The sequence below is a fragment of the Solenopsis invicta genome, chromosome 5 (assembly GCF_016802725.1).
Source record: "Solenopsis invicta isolate M01_SB chromosome 5, UNIL_Sinv_3.0, whole genome shotgun sequence".
NCBI lineage: Eukaryota > Metazoa > Arthropoda > Insecta > Hymenoptera > Formicidae > Solenopsis > Solenopsis invicta.
The window spans coordinates 1,986,588-2,003,797 of record NC_052668.1 but is presented as its reverse complement, the minus strand read 5'-3'; the positions used below and the strand labels follow the sequence as shown (position 1 = coordinate 2,003,797).

Sequence of the window (17,210 nt, the reverse complement as noted above, 5' to 3'; positions counted from 1 at the left end):
CTTCGACATCTTCTATCTTTTTCCTTCTCCCTTGCCGTCGAGGAAGATTTGCAAACGCGACACCACAACTTCCAATATTTTCATCTTTTTCTTTTCTGTCGAAGAAGACTCGCGAACGCGACTCTTTGCTCACCTTCTCTATAACCAGCGTCTCTCAAATTTCCCAAAATGAATTTTTATCCTCCTAAAAGGTATTCGGACAGACGTCATCTCCGACCCAACTGATTCAAATTAATTGCACTCAAATCAACTGACTCTAATTAATTACAAATTAAATTTAAAATTTCAAATTACAGTAAATTTGCTCGAGTTAAAATCTCAGCCTTTTCTCTTTTCTTGATTTAAAATACGAAACTCTGTTAACGTATTCTCGGGGTAACCAAAACTCAAATTCAATCTAAACTCAATTCGTCAATTCATAAAGTGAGTAAATTAAAAAGAATATGGACAAAGAACCTTATCGCGATTACACGGAACCCGACCAACGCGCATCCAAACCGCGACTCCGAACCGCGACTCCTTCATTTTATTAACACGAGCGATCTTTCATTTAATTTCAAGTGATCTTACAAAAAAATGCGATCCTATCATACAAGCGTTCACATTTTCACACTTATTCTATTATTCTGGCATTCATAAAACAATTATACAGAAACAGTAACACTTATACAAACCAAATAAATCAGATATGCACGAAAAACATGTATCTTCATACCAACCCTACGCCAAATATACACTTAATCACGCATGTTAAAACTCTTTTTATTTCAATAAAACACTATTGTATTCTTCTAAATTCACTGCTTATTATTCACATAATTATATACCCTCCCAAAATTTCCCCCCTTTCTTGTATAAATAAATTATCGTGTATCTGAGCGTGTTATCGCACGATTCAGAGCCACAACTGGTGACAACTGCCTTAATCTCTCAAAAATCAAAACCAAAAACAAAACAAAAAAAAATTACGTTCCGGATTCAAACGTCCGCAATCCGCGGACGTAACAATATATTTTTTTTGTTCTGCTAGCTTAATATGAAATTGGCAGCGTCACGATTTTTTCGTAAATGGCACGGGGTACAAAATTATTTTTTTTTAGTACAAAATAATACAAAATAGTACAAAATATGTACTAAATTTTCTGATAAATTGTATTCGATTCTGCTGATTTGGTCCTGCTAACTTATGAGAGGTCACTTAATAAGTGATTTGTCAGTTCAATAACCATTAATCTTGTATCGTTACAAAGTTCTTTGTTAATACTAAGAGTACTAATTTATCAGCATAATGACACAATTAGGATTTAAGCGTAATTCATGATTTTAATTTTATTTTTAAATCAAATTTAAATTTTTTATCTTTTACAAATGCATTTGGAGAAAAATACGAGAAAAGTATTATGATCGAAGAAATTATCTAGTCATTGTGAGAGCTACATAAAAAAGAAGTTATTACAATTTTTCTGAATTTTTACGTCAAATGGACTCTTTATAGTAATTATCTATTATATACATATTACTTATTGATAATTTAACATAGTACTTTTTGGATGAAAAAATCTTATACAATAATGTAATCAATTTTTTGGCTATTTAATTAATGTATTGTTCACAAAAATGAAAACAATCTTTTCTTTTAAAGAAAAGATGATTAAAACATTTTTTAAATATTTAAAAAAAATATTTTTTGCTCTATGCACATCTTATAAACATGGTTTTTGAGCGCAAAGTGCGCAATGGTTATTCAAAATTGAATTAGCATCGAAACAAAATTTGTTTGGATCGTCAAACCGAGAAACCGCAAAATCATTTTTGTTTTCATTTTTGTCTTGATTTTTATGAAGAATACTTCGTATTCAATAAAAAATAAAACATTTTTTTAAATAACGATGAAAAGACCAAAATTAATGATATTTACTCAATTTATGGGTTATGTGAGAATTTACCGAAAAATAACATTACGAGAATTTTCACGGAAAAATAACAATTCACCATAATTTTGAATTTATTTGACACATAATTTCATTTCTACATGACTCTACATTGCAAATACTAAATAAAAAAGCTACGTAAGTTAAATTGGAGGCGGCCCAATAAAAACCATTATTTATCAGAGAATTTAGGACATAAAAAAATATAAATGCATTTATTTTAAAAAAAACTTCATCAAATACAATAAATTTCAGATAAAATATTTTTTAATAAAATTAATATCTCTTACTTTATGGGCACAAGTTTTCTTTCTTTCAATTTTAATTGCTCAACATTGATATAAATAAATGCAATAAAAGATCGTTATATGTTATAGTGAGAACTTCTTTTTTTATTTCTATGCAGAATAGCGTGCTGTTCTTTTCATCCCATTCGGTAAATGGATAAGTAGACATCGATCCATTCTGAGCAAAAGAGATCGAGTCGTAAAAATGGGCCAGAATTAGGGTTGCCAGATCTAATATCAATATTTCCGGGACATCTCTGAGACGATGGTTGAAAAACGGATATTAATTATTATTAAAGAGTTCTTGTATCAGTAATGTCTCCACATAAATCATAGTATACTGTAATCTCTTTTTAAAAAATAATTTTAAACTGAAGTAATTTTTTTTTAAGATAGAAAAACGAGTTAAAAAACTAAAATGTATATTTCTTTTAAAAGTTTTTCTCTGATTATTTAGAAAAAAAACTATAAGAAAACTACATATCCTAGTTTTTGAGTCGCCTGATAACGGTGTATATGATTTATTTAAAGGAAATAATAAAGTAAAAACTATTATATGAAATCTTTTTTATTTATTATCATAAAGTATAATTTGTACTTTTTATTTGTATTATTCATATCAACTTTGAAAAATAAATTATCTTACTATCATTTCTACATGTGATCATATTAAAAATATCATTTCCGGGGCAAAAAACTTTAATTACTGGACACGGGACCAGTCGACAAATTCCGGGACAATCCCGGAAATCCCGGACATCTAGCAACCCTAGCCAGAATCCACGCACCTTTAGTCTGTTCTTCTCGATACCCGCTCACGCGGCACCAGTATGAGAGAGTCAATTCGCTGGTTTTCTTACTTAATACTATTTCTTTTTATCATCTTGTGAAAACATTACGCCATTCTTGATTCACACGAATTTCTAATTTCAAGTTGTCCGTTTTCGAGAATCGTTTATCGTTGAATCAAGAAAATTGTAGATCAGGTCCAAGGATAATTCTCGTAGTACATTGTTAAAAAAGAGATATATGCCGAAAATACATATCCCCCCACGTTTAACAATAAATAGTATGTAGCATTTAAAGAACTAAAAATGATCTCTAGATAAAGGTAAGATAAATTAAAAATTACATTGTAAATGGTAAATGTGATTGTAATCAACAATATTCAAGAAATTGTCTTAATGGATAATGTTAAATATAAATACACAAAACATCGGTGTTTGCGATAAAAAAAAAGAGAGAAAGTTTCTGAAGATTTTCGAAAATTGACTTTAATATAAATATTTTATATTTTGTATGAAGATAAATGTTGTCCTCCCTCCGCCCTGATTAAAATTCTAAGTACGCTTATTTAATATTTTTAACTAATTGTAACTTTTCTGGGATGATAGAAATACTAGAATTATTTTATAGTCCGTTTTCTCGCTTTGCGAACATAATCCATTATGAGTGCAATGATCTCTCGCGATCATCTCTCGTGAAAAAAAATATTTTTAGAAGGTCGCTTGATGACGACTTGCTCACTAGTATCTTCTATTTTGTTCTCCGTAAATCTGTTACGTATGTTTGAATGCAAGCAAAAAATTACTTACCCTTGCTTCCGTAATGTTAGAAACATGACATAAACGAATTGCAATATCGAAACATGAGAAATACTTGATTATATTTTTAAGGATGTATATATATCTCATCTCAAAACATGTCTAAAAATATAAATATTTCATAGAGTGTTTTATTATTACATTATGTTTGATTATCCGTGTTAACTTTAACATTTCTTTTATTCGTTTAAAAGTAATGTAATGTTTTTCTTTTGCTCCTGATTCTTATGTAAAATCGCGCTTTGTGTCGTTATTTGGAAATTTGATGAGAAAGTATTATAGTATGAATTAACACAAATTAAACAAGAACACTTTTTCAACGGTCGTAATTAGATCTTAATGCTTATATTTATTATTTATTATGAGTTTTTATATATTTCTTCAAATTCAATAATTTGCGCGCCGAATTGTTTTTTCGACCATAACCCAGCTCTAACTGAACAAGAATTAGTAATATCACGTGTTTTATTAAATTAAAATTAATTTAATAATACTTGATGCTAACTAGTCTCTAAATGTTAACCCCTGTAAAGACTGTAAAGAATTTATTGCGAAAAATATCACCTCAGCCAGGGTTTAAACCTGAAACCTCCCAAATCTCCGATACGGATGTCTTAGCCAACTCGACGAGTTTTTAAGCAGATTTTAATGCCTAATGAAATTTTTATAGTAAATTTTGACAATCTCCAATTTACGTGAACTGCGCTATTTATTGCAAAAATTAACATCTCCGGAAATCTATATTTCAAAACCAACGAATATGTAGCGCATAATTTACGCGCAAGCTAAAGATTATAAAAATTCACTGAAAAATAACTATTAGGTACCAAAATCCACTGTAAACTGATATTGGATATCTCATTTTTATGTTTAACATTTTTTTCGAATCTATAATCTTATTATTTTTAACTTTAGTTATTTTTAAAACATAAAAATTTTAACTGATTAACCATTTTGCTAAGTTAAAAATTTATCTATATAAAAGACAAAAGTTATAAAGGAAAAGTAATATTTCTGTAGAAAACAATATTTCTTTGTCATTCCATATAATTTACAAATAAAATATTAAATTTATTTAATGAGCTCTATTATAATTGTTTTAAGAAATCTAATTATAAAAAATTATAACATTATAATTTAATATAAATAATACTTTTCAAAATTAATTTTTAACATTTTTTAATTGAAAATCTTTTGTTCATGCAATTTTTAACGTGACAAAATTAATTTTATAATCTTTAACTTAATTTAGTTAAAAAAAATATATTAACCTTGAAAAAAACTTATAATAATAAAACTTAGAATAAACTTGAGAGTCCTTTCTGGTTAGGTTAGGTTAGGTTAGGTTGCTATATTTTGTCAATTTATTGTAGGAAAAAGAAACGGCAGAGAAACTTAAATCTTTCTCCATCATTTAGTGTGGTTTAGAGTGCAATTACAATAAATTACAGCCGATTCGGCCCCAAAATACTGTCAGTATAAGACGGTCCTCTTTTTTATCTAGCGAAAGTGATAGCTCAAATAACTTTCAACGAATTACATTCGAACTTTCTTTCTAATGTGTAAAAATGCTTTCTCCATATGATAGAATAGAATTGTTTTAATATACATGATAATTTTTTTTAGCCACGAAAAATCAGCAGAAATGTTTAATTAAAATTGATGTTTTTTTCTTTAAAGTGCCGCCATTTTGTTAATTTTATTGAAATTAATTTCTTTTAGTTTATCATAAAATCACACTCATTCTTAACATAAAAATGTTATGCTTAATTTTTTCAAGCAATTCTGGCGACTTGTAGGACTTCCGCGGTTCCGTGAAGAGGTTCCGTCTTTGCCATTAATCTTTGCCATTAAAAATTACAGCCAATTTGGCCGCTAAATACTGACGGTATTTAGCAACCAAATTGGTTGTAATTTTTTGTAATTACACTTCAAACCACAATAAATATGATGGAGAATGATTTAAGTTTCCCCGCTGTTTAATTTTTCCTACAATAAATTGACAAAGAATGCCTATTTTTGGGGGCAACTAACCAGAAAGAATCCTTAAGAAATCTACAATTTTTAAACTTTGATAACTTTTAGCTGATATTGTATAATCAAAACATTCTTAATATCTTGTAGTACACAATTTTATAGAATTTTTCGTAATTGTTTCAGTGATTTGACCAACAATAACATAACAGACATTCCAATACGTGCTTTCCATCGATTTCCTAATCTCGAAATTTTGTAAGTATACATCGTGAGATGACGAGAAAAAATATTATGTAGAATCTGAAATAGTCGTTATAGTACGACTCCACACATACATGTATCTTTATTTTTAGATTTCTTCGACGTAATCATATACGTGCCATTCATGATGACGCATTTATAAACTTATCAAACCTTCGTATATTGTAAGTATGAAAAACAATTCAAACAAAAGCAATTCATCGTCATTTATTCATAACGTGATCTTTTATTTATCCTATTTTTAGGGAACTCGATGAAAATTATTTAACGAAGATACCAACTGCTGCTGTAAATCTACCTAGCCTCGAAGAATTGTAAGTGCTTATTAAATTTGACGTTAAATTCTCATCAAGTCTGTGTTATGTCCAGCCTTAAGGGAAAGGTAGGAAGGGTATAGGCTATCTGTGGTACAAGCAAGGCAGTGAAGGACGCAACAAATGCTCAAAACTCATGGCCGTACTTATCGGGCGTAAGGCACGAGGGCGCACGTTGGGACTTTGAAATATGGGTCAACGTGAAAAGATACGTTTTAACCCCCTTTCAGAAGTCGTGCGGTCGTCGGCCCTGATTTAAGTCAGAGAGTCAAGTCTCTTTAACTCGAGATCGGGCTTTCGGTGATCTTTTAACCAGGAGGAAGGGTGCTGAGATGGGTTATTAAAATAAATTGGTTACATTTAAATTCTTGTATAACTAAAATTTAACATATATTTTGTTGTTCAAAATTTGTATACATTACTGTTATTTAAAAAGATTCGCGTAAGCTTAACAATTGTTTGTTGTGATAAAGGAGACGAGTAATTAAGTAGTCATAAGAACTAGAATACATAATTAGTTATTATTACAAAATAATTAGTTAACGATTATTCGGAGATATTAATGCACATTATTTATCATTGGGTAACAATTAATTAAAGATTACTAGAATAGCTAACTATAATCATTATTACATTAGATTACCTAAAGAACTTTACATACTAGTTATCGAATTAGAAAGGTTAAAATTATATGAAATTTTTATCGGAGGAAGAGATGGAATTAATTTATTCTTTAATGAATTCATAATTATGCGTTGGAAATCATATTTACAGAGTTTAACTATTAAATGAAATTAGAACTTACGATTTAAGTATAAAAACAATATATGAAATTTTTATCGGAGGAAGAGATGGAATTAATTTATTCTTTAATGAATTCATAATTATGCGTTGGAAATCATATTTACAGAGTTTAACTATTAAATGAAATTAGAACTTACGATTTAAGTATAAAAACAAGACATTTATATTTACATAGGCCTTTAAGGCATATTTAAAGAGAAAATCGGGAATTGTTTTAAATGGAAATTGCTATATTAATACAAAGAGGAAATTCTAATATCAATAATAATAATAATAATATCGGGCGCAAGAAGTTGGAACCTGAACGTTTTTGATTGCTCATTAGCGATCGATTTCTAGCGAGTTAAATGGAAAATTGAACAATAACCGGAAAAACAGTGAATAACTTACTTATGGTAGCAGAGAGATGACGTTTTCTGACCTTTGGAGGTTGCTGATGAAGAACGATCTTGAAACTAGACGGTTTGTGTACAAAAGTCGTGATTGAAATTCTCGCGCACAGATTCTAAGTTCAAAACGATTTAAAATAACGCGCACAGCTTCGACTCTAGACTTAAGTAACGATGCAAATATGAGTGAATAATACGAATAATAATCTTGAATCTTGAATTCAACTAAGGATATGAATATGAAATATGAATGCTGGAGCGCCAGGAAGTTGCATATTTTATAGGGCTTAAGAAAGGGCGTGGAGTTGATCGAATGGGTAAGAGATTTGATTGGTGGGCGTTATGAAACTTTTATAGATTTTATCTTATTTCGAAGATTCGAATTGTCGTTAGTTAATTTACCAACGCTCCTTGCCAATTATCGTGTTAGATGATCTTTCATTGGTTAGTTCTCCGTCTTTGCTCGAGTTTTCTCTAATTCTAAAAGGGGCGAATCGCTAGATCGCCCAATCGCTCCGAAGATTCCTTATTAATCCATCGCTTTTCCTTTTCAGAGGGTTCTAAGCCCGCTTCGTTATATTAATTTGCTTTAATAATCGTGTCGTTCATATCGCTATTGTGGGTTCTTTGGGGATGCACATCTAAAAAAGCAAAAGCAAGGCCATAAATCCTAATTTATGATTTTGATATTTCTCGTCCGACGTCTAGGATTAATTTTATTTATTACTGGCGTCGGACTTAGATAAAATTAAGCTTTTTCCTCTTGGCTTTACCTTTTCTCATGGATTGTTGCATCAGAATGGCCAAATATTCGTCTCGATTCTGTTAATACGAGGTTTCTTTTTGTATTTCCACCTTATTGTTCTGATTGTAATATCTGAGAATTATATTTCTCAGGAACAATTTTCTCACGTTGCCACGTTTTTTTTATGATAGGACGAGGAATATTTGTTATCAGCGAAAAGGGAAATTGTGGAGTCCGCCGAACGTAACATCTGTATCCATGTGTATTTTCGTATTAAAATGTCTTTCTATCCATAGAAAAAAGAAAGAATATTCTTACTTTGAAAATATCTTTATTTTCAAAACATTAAATATTAAAGTGAAAATTAACAACATTATACAGAATTTGCTACACGAATAAATTTTGTTTTATCAAAAAAATATATTCTAATTGCTCAATAATAATTTTCATAAATTGAGAGGAAAAATATATTAGCCAAAAAATTATATTTTTAGATTAAGCATTAGAACTTTTTTAATATTATTATCATTAGACAAAAAAAATCCAATTTTTTTGTTCAATTCTAAGTTTATTAAAAAAAACTAAATCAAATTTTTTTAATTATTTATTTAATTATTCAGTATTTGCTTTCTATTATTTTAAAAACTATCTTTTGAGCAGCTTACGAATTTTATCTCGAAATAATGCAATATCTTTAGACATGATAAAATCGTCAAGCCATTTTCAAATCTCATCTACTGATTAGAAATATGTAACTGGGAAAAATTTTTTTATATATAATCATAAATAATTATGTATAATTATATATAAAATATGTCCATATGAATCTAAATAAGAAGGTCTTTTTCGGTCGCTAGCTGGATCTTAGCGCTTTTATGTATTCGTCTGATTTTATATACTTTCTCAGACTCAACCAAACTGCGCGCCGTTACTTTCGGTCATATAACACAGTCTTTGCGTCATGTCTTTTGCGTTAGAAGAAACGTGTGACCTAACATTGTTATGTAGCAATTTTATAGGACGATCTTTTTTTACCAGTATATGAGTGTTTCATTCCAATTCCTGCATTAAAAAAAAATTTTTTTAACTGAAAAAATACATTTTTTTAACCAGATATATTAATGTAAACATTTGTTTTTTTTTTGTTTAAGTAAAAATGTTTACTTTTAAAGTAAATAGACATTACCTTAAGTATATAATTTTGTGTTATTACTTTTTTTACATTTAAACAATGATACAAATAAACTAATAATATCATTAAACTTAATTAGACATTCTTTGATTTAAAAAATCTGATTATCTTGAATACAAAAATGATCTAACAATAAATATTTTCTAGAACTAAGAAAAAATACTTAATTAAAAATAATTTTTTTATTTTATTTATAAATATTTCAATTAAAAAATTTTTAATGTGACTCCAAATAAGTTGTTAGGACCCAAAATAATTTCTTGCGTTAAGTAAAATTTTTTTGTTTTAAAATATTCTTTCTTTCAGTCAAATATTCAGTCTTCTCGACTTAAGCGGATTAATTGAGGTTGATACAAGTCTAAAACTGTTTGATTTGGTTCTAATAGCTCGTAATAAATAACGCTCATAATAAATCCCATCAAATGCAGAACAAAACCTTCTTTCTGAAGCGTTTGGGCTTTACGATCGATGTTAATGATTCGCTAAAATTTATCCATGATTTTTTGAGTTTTGGATTGTAACAAAGTTTCCATTTTTTATCATACTGTAATAATTTTCCATAAAAAAGGTTTATTATGCTATTTGAGAAGAATAAGACTCGTAGACACTCGTTGGTTTTTGTTAATTTTGGTGAGTTTATGCGGAACTCATTTTCCTTCTTTTTGAATCTTTCAAATCTCGTGTAGACGTTTGAAAATGGTTTCTTGCGTTATTTTTAACTGCTCTACAAGCTCTTTTTGCCAAATTATCGAACAATTGCAAATCATTGCTGTCACACTTTCAAGATTCTCCAATGCAATATTTGTTGTCAATCAAATTGAAATTACTACTTTTACATCGCTTAAACAAAAATGCGCACCTATCATACGATATAAGAAAAGGATAAATCGATTTGCACGTTTTTGCAGCATTTTTTATAATTGAAATTCGTAAACAATACAGTATCATATGATAACTTTACTTCTTGCCATTTTTGCCGCTATTAAATTGAATACTTTTTATTCTGCTTTCCATTAATAAGGGAACAAAGACTCAAATGTAAAAAAAGATTTTAATGAAACTTTGTACATAAGTTTACGTCAATAGATAAATTTAGAAAATATCAGTTGCAACCTAAAAATGGTTTTATGAAGTGAAATCACTAATCTTGATGTGTAAAGCGGTTTTCAGTGTTTTCTGACAACAAAAACTGTTAAAGATGTAAAAAATATTTTATATTAAAATTTTAAAATAAAATTTTCTTTATTCAATTACGACAATAATATTTGTAAAAATCAATTATTTTTAAAAATTAAAAAAATTTTTTTATAAATATTTTATTTGAAAAGATATTGACTATAGATGGAACGAAATAATTTTGTAAAACTTATGTATAAAATGTTTTTCAATAGTTTTTGAGATATATATTGATGAAACCTAAAAATTGCTTTACACATAATTTATACCTCTTAAAATCGTTCTTGGGCCACAAATATATTTTCAAAATTTATTTATTTACGAAACCTATATATATACAAAATTTCATTAAAATTATAATTTGACTCTTTGCAAGGTTCTCTGGTGTTATTTTTAATAACTATAGGTGCGTTCCGTTTCATGCATGATGCGCATGATTCATTATTTTTTCTTGTTAATATCCATTGCAAAGAAGAGAAGAAGAGGGTAATATGGCACCTATTTTTATTTTATTAAATAACTTTGACAACAATTAAATTAGAAATAGGCTAATGAGAGTTAGCGCGGGTAAAGAGTGCGCGAACACATGTATTAATGTGTAATCATTCATTCATTTCTCTTAACAAGCAAACGTTTCGACTCACTTTGGAGTCCTCTTCAGCGTATCAATAATAATAAAAGTCGAAAAAAGTTGAAAAACTAACCATCATTAGTTAACGTAACTAGGAAGCAGTCAGGTCACCAACTGTTTCCCAAATCCGTCGTGGCATTACAACCCGTGGCCGTGTTGTAAACATTGACACTTGTCTATGTAACTATCAAATGTTATGTTTTAAGTGTAATTATTCATAATTTTCCTGACTCATCCATTAAGACTGATGAAGACTCATGAAGCTTTGGATAAATCTTAAGTCTCATTAGCCTATTTCTAACTTAATTGTTGTTAAAATTTCGAGAGTCCTTAATTAATCAATTGAATAACTTTGTTTATAATTCATATTTTCTATTGAAATTTAAACAATTACATTCGTCAGAGTGTTGTTTGACAGATTTCAGATTCAAAGTAATGAAATATTTATTACTTACGACGTAATTTATAAAAATCTAATGCACTGCATAATCGGTGGAAGAAAGGAAGTAATTGTAATATAACTATCCATAAAAATAATTTTGAAAAATTAGTTTAGTTTAAAAGAAACGTCTTGTTACAAACTTACATATTTTTAATTTTCCATTGTTTAGATTTTTCCTGATTTAGAATTTTCCTGCGTTCAGAAGCTTTAAAAATATTGTACTATTAGAAATTTCATTAAAAATATTATTTTATTCCTGTTTAACATTAAATAACAACCATAAAATGAAGTCTCTAATATTTTTAAATACCGCTCTTTAGAATAACAATCGATTTATTGAAGAAATATTTTGATATAAAAATTTCGCTTAAAAAAACCATATTAATAAAATTCTATGTTATTGTTTTAACTTTTTATAACTCGAAATGTATACAGCCAAATAAAAAGTTAAATAACAAAAAAACACTCGAGTGTGTGTAGTACCTTTGTGTGATAATACACTCAAGTTTAAGAATAATGAGGAAATGTATAATATGTAAGGTTAAAAGTGTACCTTGAAAAAGTTTAGAAGTACTCAAAAGTAAATATGCTTTATAACAATTGTCAGTCATTATGTATTGGAATATTAGCATCACTAAAAAACGGCGAGCTACTAAACAAATAAGTCCATAAGCAATTGTTAGAATACGTCAGCTAATAATGGAAATAATAGGGGTAACCATATTGTCTGCAGTAGTCATAATACCCTCTTTTCCTCCAAGAATAAGTAGATACATCATGCGTGAAAAGGAACGCACCTTATATACCAACGCTATATAATTGCTAAAGAATGCAAAAATTTATTTTAAATTAATGTTTTAATTGTTTATAAAAATTTGAACTGTAATTTATTTGTACACCTAATATTATCACAAAAACAAATTATTGTGCTCTTGAGATAACTGTTATAATTGACTATTGAAATAAAAATAGAATATTTTACTGAAATATAAGATTATCTTGGTAAATATATCGAATAGGGGAGACAGTTCCGATGACTTTGATCTTGACATATGTCGTCAAGGTCATAATCCTGAGTAACGCCCAACAAGTTTTAGTCGCCGCTCGCTCTTCGTTAAAAAGTTATAATCATAAAAAGTTTATAAAAAGTAAAAGCAATAACTACACATATACTCACATATATTCACATATACTCACATATACACATAAAAATGTGGTACAAAAAACGCGTGGGCAAGGGAGGGGCCCCGCTCCACCTCCTTCACCCCCTCACCGTATTTTTTCTAACCTAACCTACCCTTATTTTTGTCGTAATGATATTAGATTTAAAGTTATGGGTTGGGTTAGGAAAAATTTTTACGTGTGGTACAAAGAACCTTTCTTTGCACCCCTTTCCCGTATTTTTCCTAACCCAACCTAATTCCTAATTCTATTTTAGTTTAATTTTAAATCTAATATTGCAACGTGGTCAATTGAATATCCTTAGCCAAATTACAACTAAAATAGGGTTAGGTTAGGTTAGGTTAAAAAAATACGGGAAGAGGGTGCAGGAGGAGGGGCGGAACCCCTCCTCCGTTCACGCGTTCTCTGTACTACATTTTTATGTGTATATGTATGTGTGTAGTTATTACTTTTAATTTTTATAAACTTTTTATGATTATAACTTTTTAACGAAGGGCAAGCGACGGCTAAAACTTATTGGACGTTACTCAGGGTCATGACCTTGACAACATATATTAAGGTCAAGGTTGTCGGGGCTGTCTTCCCTATTTGATATATTTACCATTATCTTTTTCAAAAAAGATTAAATATATGTGTAAGATCATAATAGGAAGGTATATTTGGTTAGTCGCTATGAGATTGTACGAGAGTTCCTCTGTATGTAAGTCTTGTGGTGGCCCTGAAAAAAGCCGTTTGAGAACGTCTGATGTTAGCGCTCTTTACGGTGTCGAGAATGCGGCTTAACGCGTTCGCCTTTTCGTACTCACGTGGATGACGTGGAGTGTGTAGAGAGGTCTGTACACGTTTTGTGTTGCCGCGCCTGTCCTCTAGCGAGTAGCGAGATTTCCGACGATGGCGGGATGGTGCTGCGATACGGCGGGAATCCCGTGGATGTCGCTCTATGGTCTGGCGACTCCACGAATGACTTCGCTGTTCCCGGTGCTGCAATGTCTTCGGGAAAACTCTGATTCAGGCATGTTCTTTCGCGACTTGCGAGTAAAAAAAGTCGTAGCTGAACCTGGCGGTTGCGACGGGCTGTCCGCAGCTTGTGTAGCGACATTGGCAGTAGATGTTGGTTTTTACTGGGTGCCGACGTCTCGTCCGCGTGATTCCCATTTGCTGTCCGTAGAGTCCGCCTCGGCCTGAATGCCTTGGTAAACTTTTGAAGAGCCGCTTGGTTTGCGTGGCGTCGTCCAGGCGTTGCTGGTCCGAAGACAGTGGTGGAGAACACGGTATCCCCCTGAACCTCGGGAACGTATAGCGCCAGATGCGTCGATCCTCGGCTGCCAGGAAAACCCTCGATGGCCGGGTGAAAGAAGGAGGCGATAGCGTCAGTAGAATTAATTACCACATTGTGAGATAGAAGTGATTTTTCCTCGTTGCTGTGTGCCTTATATTCCTGCTTTACAAAATTTTAAACGCGAGTAACTCCTTGTTTTTGACTACCTGTTTTTGTCTTCGAAAATCTGTATCACGCGCAATGCGCGTGCTGTGCCGCGTGCTTCACAAGCGCGCTCGTTCGCGCATGGTGGCCGTAGAGTATGGCGAGCTGTTATTTTACAGGCGCCCGCGTTTTGTGGCGTGTGTAAACCGCCACAGAACCCCTCTGGTTGTGGTAAGGCCCTAGCTGTAGCCGAATCTGACTGTAGGCTTTGAAGTTCGGCCGCTCTTGGTTTGTATTGGCTGCTTCTGTTCGGGCTGTCCTTTGTTGTTGCGTGTGGTGCTTTCTGGTAGCTGGGTCCCTTCTTCTGGTCCGTCGTCTACCTCGAGCGTGTACGGAGGCTTCAGGCGATCCATCGAAACATTGATTGCTTTCCCTCGTATTTTTAGCTTGTATGTTTTCTTGCTTCTTTGAAGTATTTTGTACGGTCCGTCGTACGGTGTCTATAGAGCTTCTCTTGGAGCGTCGTGGCAAACGAAAACTGCCAAGTCTTTGAAGACGGACGTTGTCTTTTGTCTGTGTCTTTTCAGCTGAGGGCATATGTCTGCTATTGCTTGTTTTAGAATCTATGAAGTTGCTCTGCGATGTTTGCCTGCTTGGATTGTCTTCTAGGAACTGCCCTGGTAGTTGTATTGTTACGTCCCGACCGAGCGCGGTCCCCCGTTGGGCGGAATACGCGCGTTTCGGCGAAACTGGCTGTTTCGAAGCCTAGGCTCCGGGGTCTCCACAGCCCAGGAGCGGATCGCGTGGCCGGGTTATCCGGCGGCGGGCCCGATTCTCCGCGACCGGTGGCTAAGAGGGGAGGGTTTTATAGTCTTAAAAGGTGTGTCGCGAGAGCGCAAGTATGGTTGCGTCAGGATCGTTCCAGGGACTATCTCCCTCTCGGATTAGATACGTTATGAAGTCTTCCAACTCGTGGGGACAACGGTCGCAATCGAGAGGGTGACGGCGGGCAGCTACAGGCGCGTGACAGAAGTCGCACTTTTGCGGATTATATGAATGGCCGAGGTGTATGTAGTGCGTTGTTACCCCGAGATAATTTCCCTTTTCGGTACTTGAATATTTGCCTTTGCACTCAAGGCAAACTATTGTTGATTCATTGTCATCACGAAAATACAGAGAAGTTACGCATCGGGCACTACGTAACCATGTACTGAACGTGCGATTCGCTTCGCGTTGGACACGAGCCGAGTAAATGGCAATGCGCGGCGGGGGGCACATGCTTTAATTTAGCGTATACGGTTATTACTCCTCGGGAAATGAACACTCGCACGATTCTTCAATTTCTATCACGGTAGGCTCGATTTTAAGGTACGGCTTGTCGTCCGAATCAAATAAATGCCGCGCAAGGTCAGTTAGTGCTTCATAGCACTCGGTGCAGGCGACCGCGGTTTCGGGGTATGATATTAGAGTGCGGCACGATGAGCACCATACGCATTCGTCCCCGCCGATAATTAAGCGATGGCGAGTGACGGAATCATAATATACGCGGTCGCGTTCGGATGTTTTACCGTAGCAGTCGCGGCAAATTATAGTCTGGCTTAGTTGGTGTCGGTAAAAACTGGCTAGGCTACAAACCCCGGAGTGTAACCAGCGGAAATAAGGGGTCGCGGTCGAGAGGTACGAATCATGTGACATGCCTTATTGGGGTGTTGCGACTTAGCTTTGAGATGGCGGCTGCTCGTGGGACTGCTGCCTGTGCCTGGGTGATCGCACTGGTTCGGTGATGACTGTCCTCGTCCTTCTTGGCTGTCTGGTTGTCCTCGGGCCTCGATCGCAATACTTTTGCCTGTGCACTACACTCGCGGTATCGCATGCATGAGGATGGGTGGTAGCAGGATATTGAGCAAAGCGTTTTAGCGTGTAGGTTACAATTTATTAATGTAAGCGTAAGGAAGAAAAGCAACACAACTTATTTGAACTATAACTACGTTATACATAGGATTAGAATTGAATTTAGTGTTAGACAATTAAGGTTAGCCTCGATTTAATGTTAGCGCTGATCTAGAGTCTGACTTTGAATTAGGAGTGGAATGAGAGTGGATCACTGTACCGGGTAACGCGGACTAGTAGCTCGGGCAGAACTCGGTCGCTACGGTTGCGACACGGAACTGTCCCGGCTATACTGACTCGACTGAACTAACTCACTATCCGAACTAAGCATTGCATCCCTATTTATACAATTCTTTAGACAAAACTGGCGGCAAGTCGACACCCTCGGTGGGGTTTTATGTTGGTGCGTCCACCACTCAAAATCATTTAATAAAGAAACTCGAATTCTATTGGCTCTTAAGTGCCGTGCGAGTGGGCCTTCCCATCGCGACTATTCGGCACCGGAAAATGTCAGAAAAACACGTCAGTTCGCCCCCCTATGGTTTAACAACCGCGTGGCAGATTTCTCTGTCGCGACATTCCGTCGCTGGAATTGTTAAGGCGACATAGGGTTATGGACGTCTTATGGCTTACGACTGTGCGTATAGTTGCTCTGTCGCCGAGGAGGAGAGGAAAAAAAAAGGGTTAGGGTACCATGAAGTTTTGAGTTTTATAATTTACTGGCCGTGCATGCAGATTGCTCTGTCGCGACAGTCCGGCACCAGAAAAGAAAATATAAAGGATGCGACCTGACGATTTATTGCTACCGAATGCCGACTCTTCGTCTGTGTAATGTCAATGCCGAACGAAAAAATTGAGACCGTGGCGTCGCGGACGTGACAGTATGTTTTCCCTGTACGTGAGTTCTGCTGGCGTAGCCTTTAGGTCTTTTTTCTATGCAGTTCTTATTTTGAGGAAAAGTT

The 17,210-nt window shown here is 33.3% G+C and overlaps 1 protein-coding gene across 3 annotated transcripts in view; it reads left to right on the top strand.

Moving 5' to 3' along the window:
- The window catches only part of LOC105193776 (lutropin-choriogonadotropic hormone receptor), a 156,796-nt gene that overhangs the window by 34,855 nt on the left and 104,731 nt on the right, over positions 1-17,210 (top strand). For 2 of the 3 annotated variants that reach the window (XM_039450114.1, XM_039450113.1), the window contains exons 2-4: positions 5,983-6,054; positions 6,153-6,224; positions 6,306-6,374. The exons of the other annotated variant lie outside the window; for it this stretch is intronic. In XM_039450114.1, coding sequence (XP_039306048.1) covers positions 5,983-6,054; positions 6,153-6,224; positions 6,306-6,374 — 213 coding nt within the window. The remainder of the gene's footprint in view (positions 1-5,982; positions 6,055-6,152; positions 6,225-6,305; positions 6,375-17,210) is intronic. 3 annotated transcript variants of the gene reach the window in all.